Genomic DNA, 10,380 nt, shown 5'->3' on the forward strand with positions numbered 1-10,380 from the left:
TATACCAGCTATGAGAACACTTGGTGTAAAGAAGGCTATGGAAGCCATGAATGCAAAGCTGTGAAGATCTGGGAGAGTGAAGAATCCTGTGCAAAGAAGGCTATGGAAGCCATGAATGTAAAGCTGTGAAGATCTGGGAGAGTGAAGAATCTTGTGCAAAGGTTTACCTATGATGGTTATGTGGCACATCACTATGCATACATGGCAAAAGTTGTACAGGTCGTAGAGCCCACATGCATTGATGAGGCTGTTGGAAATGTGTGTTGGGAGAAAGCTATGGATGAGGAGATGAATGCACTATATGGAAATGAGACTTTAGATTTAGTGCAATTGCCTGAAGGTAAGAAAGCCATTGGATGCAAGTGGGTGTACAAAGTAAAACATAACAGTAATGGAAGCATAAGCAGGTAAAAGGCTAGATTGGTAGCCAAAGGATATGCGCAAACATATGGCATTGATTATGAGGAAACTTTCAGCCCAGTTGCCAAGATGGCAACAGTGAGAGTTGTGATAGCACTGGCTGCGTCAAAGCAATGGTCTTTACATCAGATGGATGTAAAGAATGCATTCTTGCATGGGGATTTGCAAGAAGAGGTGTATATGTTGCAGCCACCTGGTTATGAGGATGTGAGTCACCCCGAGCATGTTGCAACCACCTGCTTATGAGGATGTGAGTCACCCCGAGCATGTTTGCAGGTTGAAGAAAGCCTTGTATGGCTTAAAACAAGCACCAAGAGCATGGTATGACAAGATTTCTCAATATCTTGTCACTATTGGCTTTTATGTAGCCAATGCAGATTTCTCGCTGTATGTGAGACATAGTGATAGAGGGGTTGTGCTTGTTGTCATCTATGTAGATGACCTAATCATTACGGGGGACCATGATGCAGAGATCTTTGATGTAAAGATATTGCTTAGACAGAAGTTTGAGATGAAGGATCTGGGGGAGCTCAGATATTTCTTGGGCATTTCACCACATGGTATTGGATTACTGCGAGACAGTATGGCTTGGACATGTTGTCCAAGTATGGTATGAGGTCTACTTTGCATTGTGGACTATTTTATGAAACTGGGATAGAGATATGTGTACATGGCTACACAGGTGCTGATTGGGATGGTAGTATCTCAGATCGAAGATCTACTGGTGGCTTCATGTTTTCTTTGGGGAGTGCTGCTGTGACTTGGAGCAGCAAGAAGGAGCCTACGGATGCTCTATCTGGTATACAGAGGCCGAGTACAGAGGTGGTGCTATGGCAGCATCATGTGAGGTAGCTTGGTTGAGAAAGCTACTTGCAGATTTGGGTCTATCAGTGGATAGACAAGTTGTCATTTTCTGTGACAACATTAGCAGTATACAGTTGGCCAGGAACCCAGTTTTTCGCTCGCACGAAGCATATAGAGGTCCACTACCATTTTGTCAGAGAGAAGGTTTTAGCAGGAGACGTTGACCTTGTTTATGTCAGCACATAGGATCAGGTCGCTGACATCTTCACCAAAGCATTGGGTACAGAGAAGCTCCGCAGATTCAGGGCTTCTCTTGGTGTACATGAGATGGAGTTGAGCTCAAGGGGGAGTGTTGAGATATCGAGCTCATCTAGTGAGGCGGTGGACACTGATGACCCGCCTGAGGGATAGGTCCCACACTTACACCACTGGCATGGTTGGTGAGATCATGGGTGATATGCGGCCAGTGGGATGATAGGCTGTGTGATAGCCATTCTAGAGACTGGCATAGTTATAGCGCCAGCTCATGTAGTTGGGTTCACACTATAGAGAACCCTAGTATGTATTTGGTTGAGTACCTTTTCATATTTGTGTATACTCTTATCTTTGTATATGGTGTGTTGAGTGTTGTGTGAAGAAGAAGAAGATTTTCAGCCTCTCACCGTGTGTACTCTCTTTTAGGGTTTTGTGAGTGTGTGTGTGCTTGCAAGAGCTCAAGATCTCTTCTCCCCTACATCTTTTCAAGAACTGTAACAAATTTGGTCATGATGAATCAAATTATTGGTCGAAAAATTATGTAAATGCACGATCCAATGATGTAATTGATGTACCCCAAGATGTGTTAAAGCTTATGAGTCTATCTTGTATTCCTTTTCTTTTTAAGAATCCTACACCCGAAAGTGACACCACAGTGCTTAAGGCCTAAGTGGGCTCTAAGGGGGGGATTTTCACCTCTCAAGTATGGTAATGACTATGCACACATCTCAAGTGGTCAAGACACGATTCTTATCATGGAAGGAGCAAAGCCAGTGAAGCAACACGCTTATTTGATGGATCCAAAATAGTCCAGGAAGAGATTGATAGGCTCATACAAGTCAAGTTCATCTATGAGATAAAACATACCGCATGGGTCTCACCCATAGTAATAGTGCCCAAGAAAAACAAAGGTACAAGTTTGTGTTAGCTTCAAAAGGTTAATCCAGCTATAGGTTGGGATCATTATCCATGGTCATTTTACTATACATGTGCTAGAGCATGTAGCAGGAAAGGAGTAGACAAGTCTCCAGTCACCACTTGAATAATAAGAAAAGAAGACGAGTTGTAACTAGGATAGAGGGGCCGACTTGGTGACGTACAAAACCAATTCCTAATTTAATAGCTTTAAAGGCTTTGGAAAAACATAGTGAAAAAATTCCAAGTGTTAAAATTTTCCAATATCATATGCTTTCCACTATATCATTGGAACCAATTCAATGAGATGGCAGTAGGCAAATTAAGAACGTTTGGAAATTAGTATAAGGACACATATTTGACAAATCGCATGTATAACAAGTGACAAATCAGCAAAAATGTTCCTTTACTAAGACTTGACAAGCCTTAACTCACCTCCCATTATGACAAAATTGGGAGAGGGGGTGGATCATAATTAAGACTCGTAGCTCCTCTACCCTAGACTATTGTTGTTTTTCCCTATTGCTACTCTCCCCCACAAGCCAATGGCATTTCCTCTTAGATATTTTCATTGTTTTTCAAAAGCATGAAGATTTCTTGGAGATCTTTATTTATTCAAAGTCTTAAATAGTTTCTTTAAAATTATCCATGATGTATCAAGAATATATTTTAAAACAATACAAAAGCCTTTGATTTCACTATCTTCAATACAACCTTTTTTCAAAAGCATGAAGAGTTCTTGGAGATCTTTATTTATTAAAAGTCTTAAATAGTTTCTTTAAAATTATCCATGATGTATCAAGAATATATTTTAAAACAATACAAAAGCCTTTGATTTCACTATCTTCAATGCAACCTTTTATCAAAGGAGGAACATATTTAAAAAGATGTGTTACTATTCAAATGCATTTAATGTGATTAAGTGTTTCAATCTCTTGATGGCATTACAAGATAGACTTTCTTGCTTAAGTTCCTCGTAATTAAATACTGATCATAAGAGTACCAAAAAGAAGAAGAAAATCTCACCATCTTGCTTGCTTTTATGCACATCTACAAGGGGATGGGAAAGGACAGGCAAGGAACATAAGAGACAAGGGAAGGAGAAGTTGAAGGGTTGCACCAAAACATGTTTAAAAGTTGAACATAAGACCCTTGCTCCTGCATTGCAAAGTAAAGTTCTTTTAGCTTTGCAGAACTATTTTTTCTTTGGGGATGTGTTGTCCCCAACCAGAAATGGAAGTGCCATCAGTCCACCACCGATGTCCTGGCTTCTTCCGTGCAACTCACACTCTCTCAACCTTTGCATCCTTCTGCATCATCGGCATAGATGTTAGACATAAAAATATAAGCTGCAGCTTCCTTTTCATCCAACAGCACCGCCTGTTCAAAGGCCTGTTTTCCAAGCTCCGCATTGCCCCACTTCCAGCAAGCACCCAACATAGTAAGCCACAACACATTATCGGGTTGGAACGGTGTTTTCTTCACCATTGCTACCGCCCTGTCTAATTGGCCTGCACGTCCAAGGAGATCAACCATGCAAGTGTGGTGCTCAAGAGTTGGAGTGATGCCATAGTCTTCACTCATGGCCTCAAAGTATGTCTGGCCATTATCTACCAGACCTGCATGACTGCAAGCAGTCAAAACACTAACAAATGTAGCCGGATTCGGCTTATTGCCTTCTCCTCTCATTCTGTCAAGGACATGGAGAACGTTCTCAATTTCTCCTAGCTGGGCATATCCTGCAATCAGTGCAGTCCATGTGACTCCATCTCGAACTGGAAGCTTGTCAAACACATCTTGTGCTTTTTCAAGCAAGCCACATTTGGCATACATGTCAACCAACGCAGTGCCAAGAGCAAGGTCTTTTTCCAACAAACCTTTTCTGGCAATCTCAGCATGTATTTCCCCACCCTTGTCTGTGGCTCCAATGCTGCCACAGGCTTTCAAGCTGCAAGTGAATGTGATAGCATTTGGAGACACACTCTCAAGTTGCATCTGTTTGAAACAAATTAGTGCTTCCTCTCCACGCTCGTGGTCGACATAACCTGCAATCAGTGCATTCCATGAGACTACATCACGAACTGGAAGCTTGTCAAACATCTCCTGTGCTTTGGCTAGCATGCCACATTTGGCATACATATCAACCAAAGCATTGCCAACAAATTGGTTCGTTTTCAGCAACCCTTTTCTTTCAAGGTCAGAATGTATTTTTCTGCCCATGTTTGTGGCTCCAACACTGCCACAGGCTTTCAAGCTGCAAGCAAACGTGACAGCATTCGGATAGACACCCTCCAGTTGCATCTGTTCAAAACAGTTAAGTGCTTCCTCACCACGCTCATGTTGTGCATATCCTGAAATCAGTGCAGTCCATGTGACTACGTCTCGAACTGGAAGCTCATCAAACACTTCCTGTGCTTTCGCTAACAAGCCACATTTGGCATACATATCAACCAATGTGCTACCAAGAACAAGGTGTCTTTCCAACAGCCCTGCTCTGGCAATCTCAGCATGTATTTCTCTGCCCTTTTTTGTGGCTCCAATGCTGCCACAGGCTTTCAAGCTGCAGGTGAATGTGACAGCATTTGGAGAGACACCCTCGAGTTGCATCTGCTCAAAACAATTCAGTGCTTCCATACCATGTTCATGCTGCACATATCCCGCAATAAGTGCGGTCCATGTGACAACGTCTCGAACTGGAAGCATGTCAAACACTTCCTGTGCTTTTGCAAGTAAGCCACATTTGGCATACATATTGACCAACGTGCTGCCAACAAAAAGGCCTGTCTTCAACAAACCCTTTTTCGCAATCTCCGCGTGTATTTTGCGGCCTATTTCCACATCTTTCAGCTCAGTGCAAGCCTTCAATAAGGCAACAAAAGTAGACTCACGCGGATGCAGAGAATCCTCTTGTATTTTCTGGTACAGGATGAAAGCGTGCCGTGACTTCCCACATTTGATGTAGCCATTGATGAGAGAATTCCAAGAACACTCGCTCATACAAACCAACTTTTCAGAAAACTTCTGAGAATTGCACATGCTTCTAACTTCCAGCAATATGGAGACTAGGAAGTTTCCAAGTGATGGATGAGCTTCCAGCCCACTTTTGCGCAAGAAGGCATGCAGGCACAAAGCAGACACTAGGTTTCTCTCTTTTGTGCACTTGCACATGATGTACACAAGGTTCTCGACCGAAGGCTGGGAAAGCATCCCTTCGTACATAAAAGGGAGTGCATCCTCTATGCTACGCGTCCCACCGCCACCACCACTGTTGATATTGTAGCTCTTCTCCACTCATAGCACTGCTTTGGGCAATCTGGCAGAAGAAGACTTTTCTTCCGTTTCCTTGAGCATGGCTTTTTAACCCAACTAGGATCATAGCAGAGCTATCCAAGCACAGAAAATCCTTGCCAACCTTATGCTTGAAATCTGGGGCCATTTGGTTTGTCTGTTCCATAGTCACAAAAGCAAATCTCTCAGCTTCAATCCAAAAAGGAGCTTGCTTCAACAAAATGTGTTCTGTACAAGGACGTGGGACCACGCTTCGCTCGTTCGGTTGTCCCACAATTTGTAGGAATATGCAAAGTGATCTTTCCATGGGCGCTAAACACTTGCCCTTGAGCTAGTGCTGAACCTTTGGCAGGAGCTTTTCTGACCTTGATTACACCATTGTTTTCCTGCTTTTGAGAGAATTCGTTCTGGTCAGCCCACCAGACCAGAATCTCTGTAACTGAAGAACAACCATGGCGCCTGGGTTTGGAAGACCTTCTCCTACGCGCGCACACACAAAACCATGTGGGTAATTCCCTGCCGTATTTGCTTACACGAACCTTACCTCCTCACCTGAGCTTTCTCGGGCTGCAGAGTGCAGAGAAGGGCGCCCACAGTTTACTCTCCACCTTCTGTTACAATTGATGAGTCCAATGCTGTTAGGGTTCTCAGAGAGAGGGCTCAAGTCACATTATGAAGAAGTTGACTTGACTATTGAAGACATATTTAATTGTGATCATATTAAGTTTGAGGTACCTACTCCATATCTTATGCATGACTTCTTGTATAAACACATGTATCAATTCATTCTATAGATTACTATGCAAGAGTGTTTTTTGAGAGAGCTTTTGGTGGCAGCTCTTCTTTCTTAAAAATGGGGACATTCTCTCTCCAATCCCTCCATCCACCACCACCTCCTCCCATCTCCTCCTACAACCTCCACCACCACCTCTCAACCCAGCCCACTTTGCCCCCTCTAGCCCAAATGAGCTCCTCCTTTCTCTCTCTCTCCCACCCTTTTCCCCCTCTCACTCTATCTCCCTTATCCACCCTCCCTCTCACTCTCTCTCTCTCCCAACCTCTTTCCTTTCTATCTCCCTCTCCCTCTCCCTCTCCCTCTCCCCTTCTCCCTATCCCCTCTCTCCTTCCTTGCCCTCTCCCTCTCCCGCCATCTCCATTTCCCTCTCCCTCTCTCTCTCTCTCTCTCTCTCTCTCTCTCTCTCTCTCTCTCTCTCTGTGTGCATAAACTCTACTTCCCTCTCTCTCCCAACCTCTTCCCTTTTTCTACCCCTTTCCCTATCTCTCTCCCTCGACCCTCTTCCCTTTCTCCTCCCTCTCCCTCTCCCTCTCCCACCCTACCTATGCATAATCTCTCCTTCCCTCTCTCTCAATCTTTCTCCATTTCCCACCCTCTCCTACCCTCTACCCTCTTCCCTCTCTCCCTCTCTATCCCTTCCCACCCTCTTCCCTCTCTCTCTCTCTGTCCTTCCTCTCCCTCTCCCACCCTCCTCCCTCACTCCTTCCTCTCTATCCCTTCCCACCCTCTTCCCTCTGTCTGTCCTTCCTCTCTCGTATGCCAATGCAAGCATGAGCCATTATAATACATTGTATGGCATGGCATGGCATTGTATTTCGATGTTATTACTTGTGCATGTCATTGCATGGTACTACTTTTTATTGCATAGTGTTACATTTGATTTCATATCATTGCATGCACTTGAGGAGTATTGTATGCCTTTGCATGTGATTTCATGTCATTGCTTGCCTTTGCATGTGAGTTCATGTCATTTTTCTCTTGAAAAGATATTACATCAGAAAACAATGAACAATGTAAAATTGTAAAGGGGATAATATTATAGACAATTGTGAGTAAAGATAATTTTATTCCATAAAAGATATTACATCACGATCACATACTGTTTTCTAAAAACAACAAATAATGTAAAATTGACAAGGCAAATAACAATCATAATTATAGTTAAAATAAGATTTTATTCCAAAAAGGTTATTACATCAACCTTATATATTGTTTACTAAAGGTTTCCTACAACTAAGTACTTTTAAGGGCTACAGCCTTAAATATTATTTCCTAAAGACAACATGACATAACTACATAAGGGTTTCTACACCTTAGTGCTTTTATAGGCTACTCTATTCTTCAACTCCTCTCAGAGGGACTCCTCTTTTTCTTCACCAATGTAGCCATAACTCCCCCAAGTGCTGATGGTGTTCCAATCTGTATGTTCCACATATATAGATCCCCGGAGTCGATGAACTCATTCGCTAGAATCTTTCCCCAAAGATTACGGGCCTCTATTGTAATTTTAAGATGCTCTTACACATCTCCACCTGACTTCTTGCACAAATTCTTGCAAAAAGCTTCACGGGTATCCTTCAAAGTTGAGTTGGGAGCGTTTGATGAAGACATGATGAGTCAAAGAAAGATAGAGAATGAGAGAGAAGGTGAGGGTGAGAATGAGGGTAGGTGAGGTAGAGATGATGGTGAGAGAGAGAGAGAAGAAAAGAAGGATAAATAGGGAGGAGGGAGAGAATGATAGTGAGTAGGAGGGAGGCAAGATATGGCAGTGAGGATTAGAGTAAGAGCCAGGGGGTCATATATATGGATAGAACATGCTAAAAGTAAAAAGTGATTTGCATGGATATTTCCTAAAGTTAAAAAAGTAATTGTATATATAAGTGCTTTATGTAGGAAAATTAATGACATGGATAAATGCTATATTTAAGAACTAACAATTGATAATATATAAAATAGAGATGTTGGCATCAACATTAAAAAGAACTGAAAATAATAAATAAAGATATTCCAACCATCGACATATAACCATATCGATTGTCCTACTTAGACATTAAAAAAATGAAAAGTAAATAGACCTTCATAGAGAGTTGATAGAACCATGATATCAAGGGCATTTTATATTAGTAAAATCAAGGACATTTTCAAAACAACAGTACATTGTCATCAATGTAGAGGTCCTTTTCAAATTGTTCACCTACTGCTGAACATTCTCATTAGGTCCTCCTTTTTTAGAGTGGGTTGATGTATAAACATATTATGGTTCGCATCTAACCCAAAAATATGCAAATATACAAAATAAAGGTGCTTGCATACGCAAATATACAAAATAAAGGTGCTTGCATACGCAATATGGTCTAACAGCCCCTACCCTATTTTGTAAATCGAGACATATTTATGATAGATTCTTTCCCATAGTCATATTTTTCACCACGTAGTACTCATTCCTCGATCTCAATTATAAACACTTCCATCTATCTGACCTTAATAATGACCAAATTCTCGAAGACAGTAGTTGTATTTGAAATTGTTGAATCTATTCTCTTAGCTGCCATATCTAATATGCCGCTTCTATACTTGTTGACTGATGGGCTGCATCAGCTACTTTTGGTGTAATCCCTTTTGCAACACAAATCCTCTAGCCTCCAATGCTCGGATCTCATGCACAGTAAGGTTTGTACCTCGTCCAACCGTCCATACAACTGGGCGTCTAGTAGGTGATTGACATATAGAATTACATACTCTCCATGTGTGATCCCTGATGTTGTTGCAAACCGATGTCTCTAGTCTTCTGACCACTCTCTTATACCAAGAAAGATGGAGCTGAAACACCTTGCCCACAGTTTTGATGCTCTTCTTACCCTTGCCAAATTAGCCACCTAACCATTCTTTGTAGGTGACCTTGTTGTTTAGAGATGTCCACACAAAGCCCACATTGAGTCATGTATGTCATTCTCTACTCCTGCATCTCATCTTCAGATATTGTAAATCCCTCTGTATTGTGCTGACCACCTTGTGTACTTGTAGGAATAGTAGATGAAAAGTTTAACCTCCTACCCTGTTTCTTGTGTGGCTGGTTTTCTGTAACATGCTTTGGAGGACGATGTGATGAGTTATCATCCTCAAGGTTTATAATTGTGGGTTTTCGAGGTCGACTAACTGTAATGTTATCATCAATATAGTTTGGTTGCACATGCATTAGTGTGCCAGTCATCAATGCTCCCCCCCACCAATTTACTAGTGGGGTTAACGAGCTTGGAGCTTTTGATGATCTAGCCTTCTCCATCAACTTTGTTATTATAAGGCCTACTCCGTGATATTTACCTTGCATGAATGAATGCTTCTTTGTGGATTGCAAGAGCGCATTAGCAAAATCTGAAATAGTAGCATCATATAAATTGATGGTTCTCTTGAGAGTCTCCTACCAGCCAACTTGCATGTTTTGTTTTAGCTAGATTAGTGGTTGGCATATGTGACAAAGTGGCGTCGTTTGCATCCTATAATAAGAGATTAAGTTAACTTATAAGATCTAAAGTGTGAGCTCCAACCACAACTGTTAAAACCGTAAGATCTCTATAGATAATTGTTATGCATAAACATGCATAAATTAGGCATAAACTCATCCACTCGACCACCCCCGAGCCCAAGGGATGCACACATGAATTATAATGAAGTACATCATACCTTTACCTTGATGTCCCATACCATCGAGAGGTATAACTCCAATCCAATAGCATGTAGCTATAGTGTGAAATGGTAGATGAGTAGTTATGATCATCTACACAAGAGAACATAACATAACCTAGCCTCAAGATAACATCAAGAGACCATAGCCTAAGCCTCCCTTGAGTGTGCCCCATGCCCCTATTATATAGGAGGACCCTCAAGTGACTCTTGAATCTTCA

The 10,380-nt window shown here is 41.9% G+C and overlaps 1 protein-coding gene across 1 annotated transcript; it reads right to left on the reverse strand.

Annotated features, from left to right (window-relative positions):
• Nucleotides 1-3,403: 3,403 nt before the first annotated feature.
• Nucleotides 3,404-6,409, reverse strand: LOC147622256 (pentatricopeptide repeat-containing protein At2g03380, mitochondrial-like). The gene has a single exon (XM_086823366.1). It carries the CDS (start codon nt 5,611-5,613, stop codon nt 3,688-3,690), a length of 1,926 nt encoding a protein of 641 aa, XP_086679492.1. The 5' UTR covers nt 5,614-6,409; the 3' UTR covers nt 3,404-3,687.
• Between the last annotated feature and the right edge of the window lie 3,971 nt (nt 6,410-10,380).

This window comes from Cibotium barometz, chromosome 29 (genome assembly GCF_041138505.1).
Source record: "Cibotium barometz isolate CiBa-2024 chromosome 29, ASM4113850v1, whole genome shotgun sequence".
NCBI classification, from domain to species: domain Eukaryota; kingdom Viridiplantae; phylum Streptophyta; class Polypodiopsida; order Cyatheales; family Cibotiaceae; genus Cibotium; species Cibotium barometz.